This window comes from Sorex araneus, chromosome 3 (genome assembly GCF_027595985.1).
Source record: "Sorex araneus isolate mSorAra2 chromosome 3, mSorAra2.pri, whole genome shotgun sequence".
NCBI lineage: Eukaryota > Metazoa > Chordata > Mammalia > Eulipotyphla > Soricidae > Sorex > Sorex araneus.
In genome coordinates this window covers 85,591,247-85,612,669 of record NC_073304.1, presented here as the reverse complement: position 1 = coordinate 85,612,669, position 21,423 = coordinate 85,591,247, and the positions used below count along the sequence as shown (strand labels likewise).

General features: G+C 49.3%; 1 protein-coding gene across 3 annotated transcripts in view; it reads right to left on the bottom strand.

Annotated features, from left to right (window-relative positions):
- Window positions 1–21,423, bottom strand: part of EIF2AK4 (eukaryotic translation initiation factor 2 alpha kinase 4) — a 102,196-nt gene that overhangs the window by 23,204 nt on the left and 57,569 nt on the right. For all 3 annotated transcript variants that reach the window (XR_008629295.1, XM_004609562.2, XM_055132441.1), the window contains exons 17-26: window positions 21,168–21,222; window positions 19,362–19,441; window positions 17,408–17,509; window positions 15,813–15,866; window positions 11,768–12,004; window positions 9,093–9,168; window positions 7,295–7,416; window positions 4,702–4,751; window positions 2,872–3,040; window positions 740–856 (exon numbers count right to left, since the gene is read on the bottom strand). Coding sequence is in view for 2 of the 3 variants with exons in the window: in XM_004609562.2 (XP_004609619.2) it covers window positions 740–856; window positions 2,872–3,040; window positions 4,702–4,751; window positions 7,295–7,416; window positions 9,093–9,168; window positions 11,768–12,004; window positions 15,813–15,866; window positions 17,408–17,509; window positions 19,362–19,441; window positions 21,168–21,222 (1,062 nt within the window). In the remaining variant the exon portion in view is untranslated. The remainder of the gene's footprint in view (window positions 1–739; window positions 857–2,871; window positions 3,041–4,701; window positions 4,752–7,294; window positions 7,417–9,092; window positions 9,169–11,767; window positions 12,005–15,812; window positions 15,867–17,407; window positions 17,510–19,361; window positions 19,442–21,167; window positions 21,223–21,423) is intronic.

Genomic DNA, 21,423 nt, shown 5'->3' with positions numbered 1-21,423 from the left:
CCATATAGGATGCTAGGGATCGAACCCGGGTCGGCTGCATGCAAGGCAAATGCTCTACCAGCTGTGGTATTGCTCTGGCCCCTGGCCCCAGAGATTAAATGCCCACCTTCCCCCTGAGTGCTTTCCAAGCCACTGGGTCATCTTTTCAGGCCCTATCTTGCCACCTCTGAGGGACCCACCTGGAGGATCAGAGAACAAATGCAAGCCTTGAACTTTTAAAGCCACAGTTACAAAGCTGTTCATGATAGCATTTCAGTCATACAATGTTCCAACACTCATCCCTCCACCAGTGTACATTTCCTGCCACCAATCCCCAGATTCCCTCATGCCACATCTCCTCCTCTATGGCAGGCACTTTCTTTCTTTTCTCTCTCTCTGTTTAAAAAAAAAATTCTGATAAACATTGGCACCAATTACTTAAGTAATTTTTTTCTTTTGCCCCATCTAGCAGAGGCAGTGAAGCAATTCAACGAAGCAATTCACCTTATAGATGAAGCAATTCAATCTTTTAAAAACCTTAAGATATTTTACATATCCTCGAGTTCCCCAGCAGCAGGTGGTTTAGAAGAGAAGCTTGACCACTGCTTGCTAACCAGCGGCATACTCAAAGCCATTCAGTTCTTTCACTTTAGAGCGATGAAGAAAGGCATCAAACTCCCAGCTGAGTTTTGTGGCTACACCAGAAGGAAGATGCACTCACACTATGACTATCCTTCAGTCAGGGAAACGAAATGCTTACCACGGCATCATACAGAATCACGTAGACTTGATTGAGCTTATCTTCTGGGATCCCGCAGTGTAAGAGTATCGCTTTCAACAACATGGTGTGGTTCAAGTAAATACTGTAATTTCTTTCCTAGGACACAGGAAGAAAAAAGATTTTCATTATACACACACATTTTTTTTTTCTTTTTGGGTCACACCTGGCTCTGCACAGGGGTTACTCCTGGCTTTGCACTCAGGAATTACTCCTGGCGGTGCTCAGGGGACCATATGGGATGCAAACGCCCTACCCGCTGTGCTATCGCTCCAGCCCCTATACACACACACATTTTAAATCTAGGATCTTACCAATCTACTCTTCAAATATAAAAGGAAGGAATGACCTCTGTTGCCATTGAGCTTCTCTTTTACCATTGCATAGTCTAAGTGCATAATGGAATTTATTAGTTTTTTGGCTTTATTTTTAAAATTAAAGATTTGGGATTTTTTTGGAGGGAGGAGGGGCACACTTGGCAGTGCCCATTAGTTACTCCTGACTCTGCACTCAAAAATCTCTCCTGGTGGTGCTCAGGGAACCATATGGGGTTCAAACCTGAGTTGGCTGCATGCAAGGCAAATGCCCTATGCTGTACTATCATTTGGACTATTTCATTTATATTTTTGGGCCTCAACTGATGGTGACCATGTGGTTCTGGAGATAGAATATGGGTCTCCAACATGCAAAGCATGTGCTCCAACTTCCAAGCCACCTCCCCATCCAGTTATTACCCTATTAAAATAAAAAATACAGTGGGTAGAGCCGCGGCCCTTGCACGCGGCCAACCTGGATTCGATTCCCAACATCCCATATGGTCCCCCAAGCATTGCCAGGAGTAATTCCTGAGTGCATGAGCCAGGAGTAACCCCTGCTCATCGCCAGGTGTGACTCGCCCAAAATAAGCAAACAAATATAAATAAATAAAATGAAAAATGTTTTGACCTTCAGCTATGTCAAAAAAGCCTGGATGAGTTTACACAGATTTCCAAGAGGGAGAGGAGCTGGTTCAGGAATAAGTGACTTATAAGCACTGCTGGTGGGGCTGCTATCTCGGATCTGGTGAATGAATAAGCATTCACTGAGCACTAAGCTTGGTGCAGTGGGGCGTGACAGGGAAGAGGACGGGGTGGGGGGGGGCTGGGGGGCTTGACCCTGGGAGAGACACTGTGTCTCAGCTAAAGTCCTGGAGCGTTAGGACCCACTCGGGGGTTGAAAGCTGCGTGCTGAAAGCAGACTATAGACCGAACATGACGGCCACTCAATACCTCTATTGCAAACCACAACACCCAACAGGAGAGAGAACAAAAGGAAATGCCCTGCTGCAGAGGCAGGGTGCGGGGGTGGGGGTGGTGGGAGGGATACTGGGAACATTGGTGGAGGAGAACGGGCACTGGTGGAGGGATATAAACGAAATGCAAACATGAAAGTTTGTAAGTTTGTAACTGTACTCCACGGTGATTCACTAATAAAAATTAAAAAACAAAACAAAACAAAAAAACAATGCTGGGGGAAAACAAAGCTTCAGAAAAAAAAAAAAAAAAGAAAAAATGCCATCAGGATACTTCAGGACGAAGGGCCCCAGCACGGCTAGGTGAAGAGAGGTGCCACCGGACAAGAGATCACCATGGTGACAGGGGCGGGCGCGAGTGGGCCTGGTGTGCTACGGGAAGGAAGGCTGGAGAGCACAGACTGCTGGGCTGTGGGGAGCGGCCCTCGCTGGCCAGGCCAGGCAGCACGCAAACAGGACGAGGAGAGAAGCTGTAAGGCTAGGAGGTGGAGTGCAGGAGGGAGCCACCTGCCTTCCCAACAGGGTAGGAAGGTGGCAGAGGCACCCTGGGAATCTTAGCCAAATTCCCTGCCTGGGGGAAGAAAGGTGGGAGAGACGGGAACACACTCCTCTCTGCCGAGCAGACGGAACCAAAACCCTTACCGACACGGCCGAGGCCTGAGCCTGAGAGAGGAACCAGAGCCCACCAGGGTCTCAGGGAAGGCTGGGAGTGCTACAGCACTGACACCCCGGCGGACCCTCCCCCCCTCCCCCCCCCCCCCCGCCCTGTCCAGCCCCCATCCCTGTGCCTCTGCAGCTGGGGCAGGAGGAGTCAGAAAGGAACCTGCAGCGCCGGGAACTCCTGGATGATTTCGTAGACGGCGTAGATGACCTCAGCGCTGGGCAGGGCGCTGTTGGTGGAGGCGGTGACGATGTCGAAGGCACACTCCAGGAGCTCCTTGGGGTGAAACCGGTCCAACTTGCGTGGCCTGAACACGCGCTCGATGCAGTATCTGGAGAGAAAAACTCATGTTCCCTCTTGTTGCCTGCAGGAGGCGAATGTGTCTGTGAGACTCTCGAGGGCACTGAAGGACAGATGTGCCCGGAGCAATCTTGCCCTGGGGTGGAGGTTTTATAATGGCCAGATGTTTTATTTATTTATTTATTTACTTATTTATGGGGGGGGGGCGGGGAGCTCACTCCTGGCGGGGCTCCGAGGACCATATGGGGTACTGAGGATCAAACCCGGGTCAATTGTACGTGAGACAAGTGCCTTACCCGCTATACTATCACTCCACCCTCTGAAAAGGGGGGCTTTAAAAATGAGGTGTCTCGGGAATCGGAGTGATAGCACAGTGGGTAGGGCGTTTGCCTTGCACACAGCCGACCTGGGTTCAATCCCTGGCATCCCATATGGTCCCTCAAGCACCGCCAGGAGTAACTGCTGAATGCAAAGCCAAGAGTAACCCCTGAGCATTGCTGGGTTTGACCCAAAAAGCAAAACAAAACAAAACAAAAATTAGGTGTCTCACTGTCCACTGGGCTGGAGTGATAGGACAGCAGTAGGGCGTTTGCCTTACATGTGGCCAACCTGTTCGATTCCTCAGTCCCTCTCAGAGAGCACAGCAAGCTACCGAGGGTATCACGCCCACACGGCAGAGCCTGGCAAGCTCCCTGTGGTGTATTCGATATGCCAAAAACAGTAACAACAAGTCTCACAATGGAGACGTCATTGGTGCCTGCTCGAGCAAATCGATGAGCAATGGGATGACAGTGAGGATGACAGTGATTACACTGTCCACTGTGCTGGTCCCGTCTGTGGAGGGCCTCCTTATTTACGAGGCCTGTGGGGGATGAAGGCTCAGCAAACCTCCTCTCCAGCACTGAGTGCCCAGAGGGCTGTGTGCTCAGCACCCCAGGCTGTCACTCCACTCCTGTCCGAGCAGCTTCTGCTCACTGGCCCGTGCAGAGACAACTGGCCACCTGCCCCTCCAATTCAACTTTAAAAGGAGTCACCTGCGATCAAGCCCAGCAACCATCTGTGAAACACTTTGGCCGCTGAGGGAAAACTTAGACAGCAGAGAACAAGCCGGGGGGGCTTCCGTGTACCCATGCCAGGGCTGTACCCCTCAAAGAGGACCCTGACACCCAGAATCCCTGGGCGGATCCCTCAGCTTGGGCTTTTGGACGGTATTCCAAGCTCAATCCTTCAAACCCATTTATTTTCCCCCAGTAAAGATCACAGAAAACATTTCTCTTGATTTCTTTTCCACATCTGCCACCAACATGAAACCTCTGTTGTATCTATTCATCTATTTATTTAATTTATATTTTAATTAAATTTTTTTTTTGCTTTTTGGGTTACACCCGGTGATGCTCAGGGGCTACTCCTGGCTCTGCATTCAGGAATTACTCACAGTGGTACTCGGGGACCTTATGGGATGCCGGGGATGGAACTTGGGTAGGTCGCATGCAAGGCAAACGCCCTACCTGCTGTACTGTCCCTCCAGCCCCCTTATTATTATTATTGTTATTTATTTTTTTTAATTTGTGGGGCTTCCCAAGCTGTGCTCAGGGGACCATGTAGTGTTCAGGACTGAACTCCGGGCCCCTATGCGCAAGGCCAGGGTTCCAACTAAATCACTACCTCCCATTCCATCCTATTGTATCTCACCGTTTTAAATTCGTTATGTTATTTCTTGCCACATATCTTGCAAAAGGAACCTGGAAAGATAAACCAAAAACAACAACAAAGTTTCAAATGTCAAGATGTGCCAACTACCACACTCCTTTATTTTTATTTACCGGCTTATTTATTTTTAAGTCACACCCAGCAGTTTTCAGGGGCTGCTCCGGGCCCTGAGCTCAGGACTCTGTGCTTGGGAGTTATACCTGTAGGGGCCCAGGGAACTACGTGGTGCCGGGGATCAAACCCAGGCCTCCGCTGTGCAAAGCCCGTGCTCAGCCCTTTGGGTGCTCTCTCTGGCTCCTTCTTCCATACCACATGTCTTTATATAAAGTTCAAAAGTTCACCTTTCAATTTGACTTTCTTTTTTTTTTTTTTTTGCTACATCTGGCTTATGCTCAGAGCTTACTCCTGGCCCTGAGTAGGGGTCACCCCTGACAGGACTTGGGGAACTATATGCAGGGACCCAGATTGGCCGCGTTCAAGGCAAGCACCTTAATCCATTTATTTTCTCTCCAACCCTGAAGTTCACCTTTTTAAAGGGTCCCACTGACTGGAGCACATGTTCTATTAACAAGAGCTCAAGGCTCAATCCTACGACCCCAAGGACCACTGGCGGTCTCCAGGCCAGCAGCACATCCTGGGTGGCCCCCTCAAACTTAATAAAGAGCACAATCCCGCAGGCTGCGGGGGATTTGCTATTGTCTCTTTTACTCCTCAATACTTTCCCCAAGTGCTATAGTCAGCGGAGATGCACTGAGGGGGAAGAGCCACACAGCACTCAGAGGCTGCACGTCCTCTGTGTGTCTGTCTCTCTCCTCCCAGCTCTCTTTGTTTCTCTGACTAAGTCTCTGTCTTTCTCTCCCCCTCCATTCCTGGCAGTGTCGGACACAGAACCAGGGTCTCTGGGCAGCAGCATTTATGAAATGTTTTATTTATTTATTTATGAGCGGCTGCACGACACATCATAAGACACTTCCTACCCATTTTCCATAAAATCATAGAGGGAAATATATACATATATGCCTCTCAGAGAGCCCGGCAAGCTACCGCGAGTATCCCGCCCGCAAGGCAGAACCTGGCAAGCTCCCCGTGGCATATTCGATATGCCAAAAATAGTAACACTAACAGGTCTCATTCCCCTGACCCTGAAAGAGCCTCCAATCATTGGGAAAGATGAGTAAGGAAAGGCTGCTAAAATCTCTGGGCTGGGATGAATGGGATGTTACTGGCGCCCACTCAAGTAAATTGATGAACAATGGGATGACAGTGACAGTGACATTTATTTATTTTTTACTAGGGATTTCTTTTTTCTTTTTGGGTCACACCTGGCGATGCACAGGGGTTACTCCTGGCTCTGCAGTCAGGATTTACTCCTGGTGGTGCTCGAGGGATCATATGGGATGCTGGGAATGAATCCAGGTCAGCCGACTGCAAGGCAAACGCCCTACCCGCTGTGCCATTGCTCTAGTCCTAACATTTTATTTAACACTTCCAGTACACAATTTGCTATTTACATCCACATTGGCCACACATGAACGTACCTATTTCTCTGCCTCTACCTTTCTCTGGATAGTAAATCGAATAATTTTTGCCAGTCTAATGGTTGGAGCTGCGAAACCACTGCTTTGTAGTAGGTGGTCCCTATTTCTGAGACTGAATATCTTCAGAAGTCTTTCAGCCCTGAGCCTTTTCTGGGGACTGCCTCATCAGCTCCTGTGCTCATTGTTTTTACTTGGTAAGAGCCTCCTATTCATCAGGGTGCTGAACCCCTGCCTGTCTTCCACACTTAAGAGTGCCCCAGGTGGACCTATGGACAGCCAGCACAGTCTGCCTGAGTGACAGGGTCGGAGTGCTGCTGTCAAGGGAAGCCCACAGCTCAGAAGCAAGCGCGAGCAACAACGCAGACACCTGCTGCCCCAGGAACTTAACTATCCCGGGAACAGCAATGTGGCTCAGTGGCAGGGCATGTGTCTCATATGCAGGAGGCCCTGGGATCATGCCTAACACTGCAAAAAGGAGAGAGAGGAAGGAAGGAAAGAAGGAAGGAAGGCGGGAAGGAAGGAAAGAAGGAAATAAGGGAGGAGGGAAGGAGGAAGGGAAGAAGGAAAGAAGGAGGGAAGGAAGGAAGGAAGGAGGGAGGGAAGGAAGGGAAGAGGGAGGGAAGGAAGGAAGGGAAGAGGGAGGGAAGGAAGGAAGGGAAGAAGAAAAGGAAGGAAGAAAAGGAGGAAGGAGGGAAAGAAGTAAGGAAAGAGGGAGAGAAGGAAGGAAAGAGGAAGGAGGGAAGGAAGGAAGAAAAGAAGAAAGGAAGGAAAGAAGGAAGGAGGGAAGTTAGTTTTAGATACTAGTATGCTTGGAAGTAAAGGGACAGCTCCCTGTGTTTGTCTGAGTGACTCTGTTCCTCAGTGGACGAGCAAAGTGGGTGTACATAGGCCAGTGGTTGGTGATATGCCAGGGGTGCTAACAAAACCCTCTAGAATGTTGCCTACAAGGAACATTAGACATATATGCCCAGGGGATGTGGCAGCTGGTGGGGTAATCCTCAGACCCAGATGCCACCCCTGTGCCTGCAAAGCCTCACCCGCAGGTCGAAAGGAAGCATCACCAGCATCCCGCTGTGGTCCATGAACAAGGCGGCCTCATTGTGCTCATAGAGTTGCTTGTTTCGGGGCAGCAGGAGTGGGGTGCACAACTGAACAGCTCCTGAACCCCAATGGAAAAACTGCCGGTTAGGTTTTTCTAGGAGGCAACTTCATAAGAACACAAACCTGAGGGCTACGTAGCCTAGTATGAGGACCACAAAACCATCAGTTAATTCTCAGATGAAAACCTCATCCACGGCTCAGTTTGTTACATTTAATCCTATGTATTTTTAATCCTGTCACATTTAATCATATTCTCTTCTTTTCTTTTAGGATTTTGGTACACAGCTGAGGTATTCAGGGTTTTCTCTTGGCTTTGCATTCAGGGATCACTTCTGGCGGGGCTTGGGTCATCATATGGGGTGCCAGGGAACGAACCCAGGTCAGCAGTATGCAAGGTAAATGCCCTAGTCTGTGCTATTGCTCTGGCTCCAATCTTCCTCCCTTCCTCCCTTCCTTCTTTCACTATGAGATATAGTTACGAAGCTTTCATGTTTGAGTTTTCAGTCATCGGAATGCGAACACCCATCCTCCACCAGTGCACATATTCCACCACCAATATCCCCAGTATCCCCCTGCCACTCCCATCCTAATCCTCCTCCTGCTTCAATGGCAGACAATTTCCCCTGTACTCTCTCTCTACTTTTGGGCATGATTGTCTGCAATATAGATAGTGAGAGGCTATTATGTTTGGTCCTTAATCTACTTTCAGCACACATCTCCCATCCCAAAAGATTCCCCAACCATCACTGACTTAGTGAGCCCTTCCTTATTCCAGCTGCCTTCTCCCCCAGTTCATGAGACAGGCTTCTAATCATGGAGCAATCTTCCTGGCCCTTGTATCTACTATCCTTGGGTGTCAGTCTCATCTGATGTTATTTTATCCCAATCACATTTCTGATTTTACAAATCAAGCATATTTCATTTAAATTTTGGTTTTGGGGCCACATCTGACAGTCCTCAGGAACTTAGATCTGTGCTGGGGAGTTACCCCTGGCAGTGCTTGGGGGACCAGATGTGACACCAGGGACCCAAGGTCAGACCCAAGAAAGGGAAACACCTTCCCTCCTTATGCTATCTCTCTGGCCCATCAGCTGCATTCCAGACACATAGCAATATTCAAACCTGCTTCTCCTCCACAAGTGGAGTTATGAAACTTAAGCTTAAGTGTTAGGTGAAAGGGGCTAGAGAGATAGTACGGGGGTCAAGGTCCCTGGCTTCCATAGAGCTGACATCTGTTTGATACTTGGCACTATCCAGTCTCCCAGCATTGCTTTATTTAGCCACGGAGGCATGCCCCAGGTGGCCCGGATGGTCCAGTGCAGCCCAGGGCCCAAAAAGCCCTGCATCCTGGGGCCTCTGCACTGAACCCTTGGCTTGGTTAGCTGAGAATGGAGGGAGAGGCCTGCCGGGCTCCAAACACACCACTTGGGAAGTTCCTCACTCAAGATTTTTACTGGATATCAATTGTTTATGGTTGAATTTGAAAGTAAAATATGGCCTGGCCCGTGAAGCCCTGGGCCTGCTCCCTGGCATCACACACACACACACACACACACACACACACACACACACACACACACACACACACACACACACACCCGCACGCGTGAAATAAAATGAAAGAAAGCGCAACATTACAGAAAGATATGGCTGTATTAGTTAAGGATATTTTCCAATAAGAAGTTAAAAACTCTTTGAGAAGGAATAAAATTTTTTTTTATAAAAAGCACATACCATGTCTTTTAAAGATGCGGACGACGGCTTCACACACGTGGTGCTGTACCTTGGCCGTTCGAATGGAGAAGCTGCCCTAAAACGACCCATTAAAATGTCATCAGCAAGGAAAGTAGACTAGAGACTGAACAGGATGACCACTCAATACCCTTATTTAGAACCACAACACCCAAAAGGAAAGAGAGATATCAAACTGGAATGCCCCACTACAGAGACGGGGTGGGGTGGGGGGGATGGGACTTGGGGGGGTGGGAGGGATACTGGGTTCATGGGTGGTGGAGGGATGGGCTCTTAAACATTGCATGAGGGAAAAACAAGCATGAAAATGTGTGAATCTGTAACTGTACCCTCACTGTGACTCACTAATTAATAAATAAATAAATAAAATTTTTAAAAAAATGTCATCAGCAAGGCCTAACCAAAGATGGGACCGAGGCATGTTCTGTCGAACCATGCTACAGGCACTGCCTGCCCCATTCCCAGATCCTGAGAGCACACGTGACCCCTCAGCTCCTTCTGGAACATGCTCAGGGAGACCAGGCACCTTGCACTGAGCCTTGCTTCAGGCAGGCTGAAGTCTCAGCTCTCAGTCACATTACGAAAGCCTTTCTGAGAGACCGAGCCAAAGACACAGGTCCCCGGGGGGTTCGGGGATCGGAGGGGCAATCACGAAAATAGCCACTGGCTCCGGGCCCCACCGTGGGCTGGGAAGGAGCTGGGCTTCTCTGTTTCACATGTGCCTTTCTGTTCCATGATGATCACTCTAAGAAATGTTATAAGCAACATGCCAGCAAACATGGGGACATAAAAGTCACCTGGAATCCTACAAATAGCTAGTACTGCAGCCGACACTATTGGGTCCCCAATCTATACATCTTTTACAGATCTTCCTGCTCCTTCTTCTGCTGCTTTTTAAAACTCACATGTTAAGAAAAATTTTGTTTGTTTTTAGCCAGACTGAGACTCCTTGCAGTGTTCACGACTCAGGAGGTACCAGAGATCGAACCCAGTCCTCCTATATGCAAAGCAAGCCTGCAGCTCCCCTGAGCTAGCTCTCGGGTCCTCTGGAAAAACAAAAACCAAAACCCAAAAAACTTCTACAGGGTTCACTCCCAGAGTGTTGGGATTTGGAGCTTTGGCCAGCAGCTTTGGGGGCCACTAGGAACACACCAGCAGTCCTCGAGGGTCAGATGAGATGCTGAGTATCGAATTCAGGGTCTTGAACTAGTTCACCTCATCTGTGAGCTATTTTGTTTAGAACAATTTTTGTTTGGTGGGGGGGGGAGGATTGGTACGGGGGAAGACGCCTTTTAGCCATGTTCCTGGGCTATTCCAGCTCTGCTTGGTGGCTGCTCACAGTGGTAGCAGGGATGGAGTCCAGGACACCTTCATGCTAACATGGGGCTCAGTGGATCATATGGAATGCTGGGGATCAAGCCCAGGGCAGCCGATCTCAGGGAGCCTGTGCTGCGGCCCTTAGAGAGATCCCTGAAATGCTTCACATTGGAGTCCCGAGGTGAGTCAGGCATCTGTACGGTTCAAGGGCCTTCTAGGTAATTCTGAGATGCCTTTCCCAGGGGTTAGGAGCTGCTAACTGTGTGATAAGATCAAAGTTGGACAGAAGTTTGGGGCGCTGGTTAGCTGGGTCAGGGCTCAGTACCTAAAACTCTTCATCTCTAGGGTGCATTGAGATGGGGACGGTTTAGGAACCCTTCAAGTAGATGAGGAAGAGTGGGGCCTGGGAGTCAGAGTGATAATGCGGCAGCTAAGGTTCTTGCCTTGCACGCGGCCAATCTGCGTTCGATTGTTGGCATCCCATATGATCTCCCCAAGCACTACGAGGAGTAATTCCTGGGTGCAGAGCCAGGAGGGACCCCTGAGCATCACTGGGTGTGACCCCCAAGCAAACAAACACCAGCAACAAAAGAGGCCTTTCCCAGAACAATGCACATGATCCTATTTTGCATATACAGACCTCAAGGATTTATGGTGGCGGACCTGGGCGGGCATTACAGTGTGAGGGTGGAGGGCCTCCGTCAGGCAAGCACGTGATCACAAGTTCAATCATCAGCATCCTACATATGCTCTGTGACTCCCAGCACGGCAACTGGTTTCTGGCCACACTGCAACCAGTGGTGTGTGAGCACCACAAATAGGGAAACACCTCCCCAGCAAGCACCACAACTGAAAAGGTGTGTAAGGGCCAAGGAGAGGAAGTGTGACCTCTGGCAAGCACTTGTGTGAGCACCACGACCCCAACTCTCCACGAAGTGCTACTGAGACAGCCCCATCAATGAGCGTGCAAGCACCACAGCTCAAAAATGTGCAGGTACCTCCCTCGGGCAGGTGTGTGGGAGACCCCCAGGGATCACACCCACCAAGGGAAGGGGGAGGCGGGATACAAAAAAAAAGAACTTCAAGGGGCCAGAGAGCTAGCACAGCAAGTAGGGAGCTGGCCTGGCTTGGTGGCTGACCCAGGCTTGATCCCCAGCATCCGGTATGATCCGCTGAGCCCTCTAGGAGTGACCCCTGAGTGCCCCCAGGTGTGGCCCCCAAACCAAAATGACAACAGGAACTTCTGGCGGCACTGCAGGGACCCACAGGAAGTAAGGGACCGACTGACTCCTCCCCCGGGGCCAGGCCAAACTGTCCCTCCCAGCGCGGCCCGGGCGCACCTTCAGGATGTCACTGTCGTAGGTGTAGTCGATGGCAGGCGAGACGCGCTGGGAGAAGATGTGGGCCATCATGGTGCGGTAGGCCTTGCCGTCGGCGTTGGCCAGGGTGAGCTGCAGCACCTCGTGCAGCTCCGACTCCTCCATCTGCGGCGGCGGCAGCAGCTCACTCTTCAGCAGCTCCGTGGCCGTGGGCCGCTGGGCTGGGTCGTGGTTCAGCAGCCAAGAGATGACAGATTTCTGGAACAAAACCCAGGGTATGCTGGAGATGGGGGTACGGCGGTGGGAGTTGGGGACCCTCTTGGAAAGCCAGGTAGGATGCTATGTGGTGCGGGGCAAAGACAAGACACCGCACTTCCTGCACTCTGCTGGAGCACTTGAGGGGGAATTTTGTTTTTCTTTCTTGCGCGCGCTCGTGTGCATGTGTGCATGTGTGTGTGTGTGTGTGTGTGTGTGTGTGTGTGCGCGCGCGTGCACACTTTTTGGGTCACACCCGGCAATGCTCGGAGGTTACTCCTGGCTCTGCACTCAGAAATTACTCCTAGTGGTGCTCGGGGGACCATGTAGAATGCTGGGGATTGAACCTGGCTCAGCTGTGTGCAAGGCAAATGCCCTGCCCACTATACTATTGCTCCAGCCCCTGAGTTGGAATTTCTGAAAGTCTCTGCCTACGGCGCTCTCCCCAGTAGGTGATTAGGGCCAGGGTTCTGTGGGTAGTGGTCCTTTAGATACCTGGCTGTCATCAAAAAAGTCTTCAGTCAACCATGACTGAAAGGCAGAACATAGCCCTTACACACACCCACACACACACCCACACACAAGATCCCCCCCCCCACCTCGTATCAGCACAGCATGGAGGGAGTCTGGAAGATGGCTCAGTGGCTAGTGTGCTGGTCTGGCCAGTGCCAGGCCCCAAATTCCAACCCTGAGCCGCCCCGCCATTGGGAATCCTGGAAGATGGCCCCTGACATACTCTCCATTGTAGGCTATGTGCTCAACCCTGGGTGCGGCCAGATGTGTGAAGGCCACTGACAGCCCCGTGATCTAGGATATTGGAGAGAAGGGGAAAGAAGAAAGAAAGACATAAACTAGTTTTATTTATTTTTTATTATTGGCGGGCAAGGGAGGGAGGCCATGGGGCCATGCCCAGTGGTGCTTTGGGACTATGGCTCTGTGCTGGGGGTCCCTCTCAGCCCTAAACGGGACTTAGAGTGGTACAGGGAATCTAACCAGAGTCAGTCACATGTAGTCCAGTATCTAAGCCTCTGTACTCTCTCTCTGGCCCAAAGTATATATATATATATATATATATATATATATATATATATATATATATATTTTTTTTTTTTTTGCCTTTTGGATCACAGCCAGCGATGCTCAGGGGTCACTCCTGGCGGTGCTCGGGGGACCATATGGGATGCTGAGAATCGAACCCGGATCGGCTGTGTTCAAGGCAAATGCCCTACCCGCTGTGCTATCACTCCAGCCTCACCCAAATAATTTTTTAAAAGTGATGGGGTCACACGTGACAGTGCTCAGGTGACCGAGGCATCAAACCTGGGGCCTGGCACATACAAAGCAAAGGCTCAAGTTTTGTTTTGTGTTCTGAGCCACTCCTGGTGGTGCTCAGGGACCACGACTCTGCCTCAGTGCTCTGGGACCATGCAGTGCTGGATACGGCCTCCAGAACCCCCCCACATGCGCAGTGTGTGCTCCGGCCCGAGAGACATCTCTCTGCTCTGAAAATTAAAAAATATTCCTTTTTCTTTTTCCCTGGTGCTATTTCCTTGAATTCTCTTGATTTATGTTATTCATTATAGCTCCACAGTTACCTCATTAAGCAGGGAAGTATTTAGAGACAGTTTAAACATCAGAAAGATTCCATAATGATTCCTTAATTTTCCTGTTTATAAAACTAATTTTAAGGATCTAGGGGAACATTTAAATTACACAACTGTATGTGGAAACTGCCAAGGAGGAAACCCAGGGTTTCACAGATGCAAGGCCCCTGCTCTACTCCTGACACACACAGACACATGAATGCACACATGCATGCACACATCAGCCTCTTAGGGATATTTGAGACCAAAAAAATCTTAAGTTTCCAGGTAAACCACATAAGGTATTTCCTAACCATACATCTTTAATCTACTCTCTCTTGTCCCATAACCTTTTTTTTTTTTTTGCTTTTTGGGTCACACCCAGTGATGCACAGGGGTTACTCCTGGCTCTACACTCAGGAATTATTCCTGGCAGTGCTGGGGGACCATATGGGATGCTGGGAATCCAACCCGGGTTGGCTGTGTGCAAGGCAAACACCCAACCTGCTGTGCTATCACTCCAGGCCCCATAACCCCTGTTTTATTTTTTAAATTTCTGATTTTCTGGGCCACATCCAACAGTGTTACTGCTGACAGGGTTTACTGCTGGCTTTGCACTCAGAGATCACTCCTAACAGTGCTCTGTGTACTGCCGGGGATCAAATCAGGGATGGACACATGCAAGGCAAGTACCTTAACTTTGTATGTCTTGCTGGCCCCGAGAGAAATAGTTTAAGGAATAAATTTTTGTTCCTTAGAGGATTTTTTGTTCCTAAGAGGATTAACAACAGAAAACTTCACTAAGATAAACCACCAGCACTAAGGGAAAAAAGCATATCAGACTCCAAAACACACATTCACAATCATTCACCTCATGTTGGTCAGATGCTGATACTAACGCCTCCATTTGTGGCATAAAGGAGAAATGACTGATAATGTAACATCAGATCGTCCTTTCCCCTTTCATAACCAAAGCCTGCTTTAACCACAGAGGTGGGGAAATCATAGCTTTAAATTCTACTTTTCATAAAGTTACTGGCTTTAAGACAGGGAAGAGGGACCTTTTATCTGCCCCAGGCCATTTAGCTATTTATAACATTATTTGTAAATCATTACATACAGCCAATGAGGTCACAGGCAGCCCCAAGAAGTACACATGTGTCTTGTCATGTACCAGGTCCAGATCACATGTTCCACAGGTTTTATAAAATCCAGAAGTTCCCTAATCCTGATCTAAGACAAGCTGTGAAGGAATTCTCTCTCTTCCCCTCTCTTTTCTAAATCAAGGGCCCAAATAGCACTTCAGAAACACAATGAGTCACATAAGAGAATTCTGCGGTACTAATGTTTGCTAGGTGGTCACACCCAGGGACTGCCCCCGGCGCCGTGTAATCCCACTAACAGCCAACAGCCAGAGACTATAAAACCAAGTTCCTGGAAGCGCTTTGTGGCCGTGGGACATCTTTTAGCCTAGTTCTCTCTCTGGAAGAACCTGGCAAGCTACCTAGAGTTTCCTGCCCACATGAGAGAGCCTCGCAAACTCCCCATGGTGTGTTCGTATGCCAAAACCACTAACAATGATGGATCTCATTCCCCTAACCCTGAAAGAGCCTCCAATGCGGCACTATTGGAAAGGATGAGTCAAGAGAGGCTTCTAAAATCTCAGGGCTAGGATGAATGGAGATGTTAGTGAGACCGCTTGAGAAATTTGACGATCAATGGGATGATGATGATGATGATGATGATGATGATGATGATGAATGTTTTAAGGTGGTCGTAGGCAATTGGAGGTGGGGGGTTGGCCCATATCAAGCAGTGCTAGGGGCTTACTCCTTTCTGACCACAGCGACCAGTGCTGGCAGTGCTTGTGGGGACCTTATGAGGTGCCAGTGACGAAACATATTGCTTACAAGGGCAAGTGCCTTCTCTCCTGTCCAGCTATCTCTTTGATCTTGCCCTTGGTATTTTCATGATGTATTTCTTTTTTAAAAAATTGATTAATTTTACAGAGCTGTTCATGATTGGATTTCAGTCATACAGTATTCAAACATCCTGGTATATTTCAAACCTATTAACATGTTACTGTGATTCATCTTTTCATATTCCTCCCATTTTATTTCCAGGAAATAGGAGGATACGTGGCAGAAACATTACTAATTGAAAATGAATAAAAACAGTAATTAAAACCCAAGAGTAACAACACAGTAATTAAAGCCACAGAAAATTACCTGCTTTGTATGCTCTCCATCATCGAAGTCTTCTGGAAACTTGGGCGAAGTTGGCTGAAAGAATATTATATTCAAATCAGTGAGTATTTGGCAGACTGCCACCATGAAAGTCTTTCTTCCCCAGAGATAAGAAAATCAAATACAGAAACAAAATTTGCTAACAAGGGAAGACTGAAGGGAACAATGTCTTCTTGTTTCTCCTGGGGGTCGGGCGGGGATGGAGGGGGTTCTAGGCGGGGAATGGGCACTAGCTGGCAGTGCGCGGGGGCTCTTCCTGGCTCTGTGCTCAGGAGTGGCCCCTGGCAGTGCTCAGGAGACCCCCGGCTGTACTGGGACTGCCCAGGTCAGTCACCTCTCCAGCTAGCGCCCACCTCTGTACTCTTATTGTTTTTGAGAAACCCAAGTACGTGTTTGTGGTCTTGTTTATTTTGTTTCGCTCATGTTCTGATGTTTTCTTTGTGCTGCTGGGGATCAAACCCAGGGCCTCATATCTCACAAAGTGAGGCATGCGCTCTGCCCGGGAGCTCTGTCCCAGGCCCAAATGTGAATTGTAGCGGAAGGGAGGGCACTTTAGCAAGCACACGATCCACTAAGTGCACTTGAAAGCCAAAGCATGGCAGTCCCTTTCCTTACTCCGACTTTCCTGGATAGGCAGTAAAAGAATCAAAAGTAGGTGGCGGGTCTGGCTCAAAGTGAGAGAGAACATGCCGAGTGTGTGTGAGGCCCCCCGGTTCAAACCCTGGCACCACCTGGTCCTCCCAAGTACTACTGAGGAGTTCCCCAAAACCGAATCAAAATGACTACTGGGGGTGGTTGTTATTAGAAAAAAAAAAGTTTTTCCCCCTTAAGATTATACGTAACAGGCTGGAGCAATAGCACAGTGGGTAGGGCATTTGCTTTGCACGCAGCTGATCCGGGTTCGATTCCCAGCATCCCATACGGTCCCCTGAGCACCACCAGGGGTAATTCTTGAGTGCAGAGCCAGGAGTAACCCCTGTGCATCACCAGGTATGATCCCCCCAAAAAAAGCAAAAAAGAAAATTATAAGTAATTTCTCAGGATAATATTCTCTCTCTCCCCCCTCTCCCTCCCTCCCTCTCCTCCACTCTCTCCCTCCCTCTCCCTTTCTCCCTCCCTCCTTCTCTCTCTGCCTCCTCACCCTCTTCTCTGTCTCTGTCTCTCTGTCTCTCTCTCCTCTCTCGCTGTTTTTGGGCCACAGCCAGTCAAACTCAAGAGCTACTCTGGGCTCTGTGCTTGGGGGACCGTAAGGTCCTGGGCCTGGAACCTGGACCTCCTGCATGCGAAGCATCTGCTCTGCCCATTGGGCTCCCTCTCTAGACCCTGGACTAATTTCTAAGTGTAACGATACTCTAGAAATTTCTCCAAGTAGGATTCTAAAAATAAAACTGGGGAAACTTCATCATTGGAGGTGTAAAGGCAGAGGTGGATTTTCATTTACTAAAGAGATAACTCCCGCCCCCAACCCACCCTGCCCCCAGACAAGCGGTAGTAAGATCACCTCCTGTGTGTGACGAAGACAGGGCAACAACCTGCACTGAATTCTGACACTCGCACCAAGACTGTCTGATACGTACATCTCTGAGTTGGTTGAGAACAAAGATCCTCTCTGAGGCCGTGACCATGGGGTGGTAGGACATCTCAAAGAAGATGATTCCCAAGCTGAACAGATCCACTTTCTGCGAAGGAGGAAGAGCTGTGTTTAGTGGAGTGTGGGGAAAGCGTGACTTATAGGGGAATTTTAGGATGCACACTGCGGCTGGAATAAAATCTCTGTATGTGAAAGACAGGCTTCACTATGAAAAAAAAAACTGGTTTGTTTTAAAAAATGGTCAGTATGGGGTCTGGAGAGATAGTACAGCAGGTAGGGCACTTGCCTTGCACGTGACTGACCCAGATTCAACCCCCGGCACTCCATGTGGTCCCCAGAGCCCTGCCGGAAGTGATTCCTGAGCACAGAGCTGGGAGTTACTCCTGAGCATCATTGGGTGTGGCCCCAAAACAAAAACCAAACACAATGAAAGACTGGTATTAACACAAATGGGCATTTTCTCTTTAGGTGTTGATAAAACACTTGGCATTACTTCTGGGAGAACTGTGACTGGCTGCGTTAAAGACATGGAGCCAGGTTACTAGTGCCGAATGCTGAGAAGGAGAGCCAAAGAGGAGAGCCAAAAGGTGGCTGAGGGGCCGGAGTGATAGCACAGCGGGTAGGGCGTTAGCCTTGCACGCGGCTGACCTGGGTTCGGTCCCCGGCATCCCATATGGTCCCCCAAGCACCACCAGGAGTAATTCTGGAGTGCAGAGCCAGGAGTAATCCCTGAGCATCGCTGGGTGTGACCCAAAAAGCAAAAACAAAACAAAAACCAAAAGGTGTCTGAAACACTTGCTCTGTATCCATTGCTAATGGTGCGCAGGGGACCTTATTGTGCTGAAGATCTGAGTCCCGCCTTCACAGGGAAAGCACATGCTCCACCTGTCTCCCTGGCCCTTTGATTTGCAGCTCTTTGTTCTATTTTGGGTTTGTTTTTTGGACTTACTCAGCGGTGCTCACTCTTGGTAGGGCTTGGGGGTCCCCTATGTGATGCTGGGGAACCAACCCAGGTTGGCCACGTGCGAGGCAAGTACCCTAACCCTTGTGCTGTCTCTGAGGCCCAAGGATTCATTTAGTGAGGAACGGCCAAGCCGGAGAGGCGAGCAGAGCCTGCTGGAAGATTCATTCCACGCTTCCACGCTGCCGTCAGGAAATTCATGCATTGCCCTGTGCCCCCATGGGGCAGTCGGGAAACGGTGCCAGCGCAGCAGCAACTGCCCAGGCCTGCAGTCAGCCTGGGGGCAAACTGCCCGGCCAATACACTTCATCAGTGTTTTACAGTTTAGCTCCGGGTTCCTGCCGGCGTGGGTGCACCTGGTCTCACGGGGGTAATTCCATTGGTGAGCTGCTGCTGACGTTCACATACACCTCCCACCCTGGCCCGCCCGCTCAATTCAAGTCTTGCGTCTCTGAGAGTCTGCTACACATCTAATCCAGTTTCTCCCCAGGCACTTAAAATTTAACCCACTCCCAGTAGGATTCCTCCTTCTGTGTCTTTCCTCGTGTCTCCCAACTACTTTCCTGGCTCACACATGCACGCCATGTGCTTTGGTCCCCTGAGCTATATCTCCTTGGCCCTCCTTTTTTTTTTTAATAGTTTTTCCTCATCACATGTTTCACCCACCAATACATATACTCCCTGAAGGCTGGAATAAGGCACCCGCCTTATTTGATTTCCTTGTTCCCTGCATTCCTAGAGCTTGGCTCCAGCCTGAGTTAGTTCAAATGTTTGGATAGTCGAAGGGATTGTAAGTCCCCTGCTAGAACACTCTGGGCTCTGGTCCCTGTGCTTGGGCCCTGCGTGTCCTGTTGGGCGTACTTTCTCAACATGCGTGTGGGCACACGAAAGGTGAAATGGCCAGGGTTCCTCTTCTCCACTGATCTGAACCCGCAGCTGTGTTCTGGATGACCCTTCTCCCGCCATGCGCCCCCTTTACCTGGTTGTACGAAGATCTGGTGCTTCCTTGGACCTCTGGGCTTACGTACAAAGCGGTTCCAACCATGCCAGTCAAATGCCCTGTGGAAGGCAAGTGTGACAGCTTTCCAGGAGCAGAAGACAAGGAAACAAGGCCAACATGGGGGCAAGCAGAAAACAGGTTTCTTGAACGAGACAGGGTCCATTCCCAGGGGACAGTAGTGTGCATCTCTCCAGGCAGAGTCCCCAGGTCTTGCATGGCCAACCAGAACCTCTCAGGGGCTGCAGGAGGGGTAGAGGCCCACAGGGGGCCTGATCGACCCAGGTCTTGAGGGGAACCACAATGCTACATGGGGTCAGAGCAGCAATTATTCCAACTGTAAGTTTCAGTTTCTCAGAATCCTGAGCAGCAGAGTGAAAGGAACAAAAACTAAAGTGCTTTCATAACTTGAGCCATGACAAATTTAGAATTAAGTACTTCCTGAATCGGAAAGATGGTACAGCAGACAGGGCGTTTGCCTCGCACACAGCTGACCTGGGTTCAATCCCTGGCATCCCATATGGTCCCCTGAGCACTGCAAGGAGTGATTCCCTGAGCACCACCAGGTATGGCGCCAAACAGAAAACAACAAAGAGAAATCTTTCCAAATAAAAACACAGGTGTCAGATTCAAATATTTTATGCTGGAATAAATAGCAGTACTCCTACATTAAAAAAATATTTTACACTAATATATACCACAAAATGATTAATATTATGAATGCTTATATGTTTGCTGGACGAGAAGAGGAGAAACACACTCATGGGATTCTGTCCATAGGTGTTTTGTCCTGCTGAAAGAGAATCTGTCCTAGAAGCATTATTCCCTGAGGGAAAGAAACTTTTTTTTTTTTTAATTAGTGAATCACCATGAGACAAAGTTACAGACTTACAAGTTTTCATGCTTACGTTTCAGTCATACAATGATCTCCTCTACCAGTGCCCACAGAGGCGGGCTGGGGTGAAGGTGACAGGGTGGGGGTGGTGGGAGGGATGCTGGGACCATTGGTGCTGAGGGAAAGAACTTTAACCCTATTGATTGTGACCACACCTCTGTGTAAGGCCCAACACCCCCATGCTGTGGGGATTTAACTAGGCTGTAAGAGTGGGTTAGGGAGAGATCAAGAGCCGGGAGAGAAGCAGAGAGAGAGACAGAAGTAAATGGCAACTGATCAATCAACCAACTTGGCCCTTGTTTCCTCCTCAGTCTGCCCCATGGCCCGGGCCGCTCGGGCTGGGCGAGCGGCCTGGGACTGACCCCCTGAACACCCGGGGGCGGCCGATGGGGAGAGCCGCCGGGTCACCCCCTGGCAGATGTTTTTTACATATACCTAAACACTTCCTAAGGGAGTCTGCTTATGTTAAATGCTATATTTTCCCTAATTTTGTGTGAAATCTACTAAGCAGTGCTCAGAAGGTTTGGGGACCTCTCCTGGGAATACTCAGGACCACTCAGGGAACTCCAGGGCTATGCCTGGTAATGATTAGGAGATTATGTGGCATCGGGAATCAAACCAGGTTTGACTGCGTGCAATGCATGAGCCCTAAACTCATACTCTCTCCCTGCTGAGTGAAGCGTCCTGACCATGAAGAAAATATGCAGTAACAGTAGTGGGAGGACACTTCTGGAGGGAATATATGTGTTTACAGCACAGAGGACAATGTTGGAGATCATATCCAGTACCTGGAGAGAGCTTTCTTCATGCATGAAGAAAAAGAAAGGAAAAAGCAAAGGCATTTTGGGCCTGTGTTGAAAACCTTAGTTAAACACACACTCTCCTGGATTTACCTGAAGGGTCGGACTTAATCAGGTGCTCCGTGGCGTCATCTTGTTTGCCGTCAGCCTGAAAGTACAAGGGAGCCAAACTGCAAATTACAATGCTGTCTATTCCACAGGCACAACGCGCTCATTTCTAACCAGACAATAAAGAAGGGCTACACAGAGAACTGAATAATGATGAGAATGTGGATTTTGAGCTTTGAATATTTAAGCTTCAACACTGAGTAAGCTGAAAATACAGGACAGGCTGGGAACGATGACATCC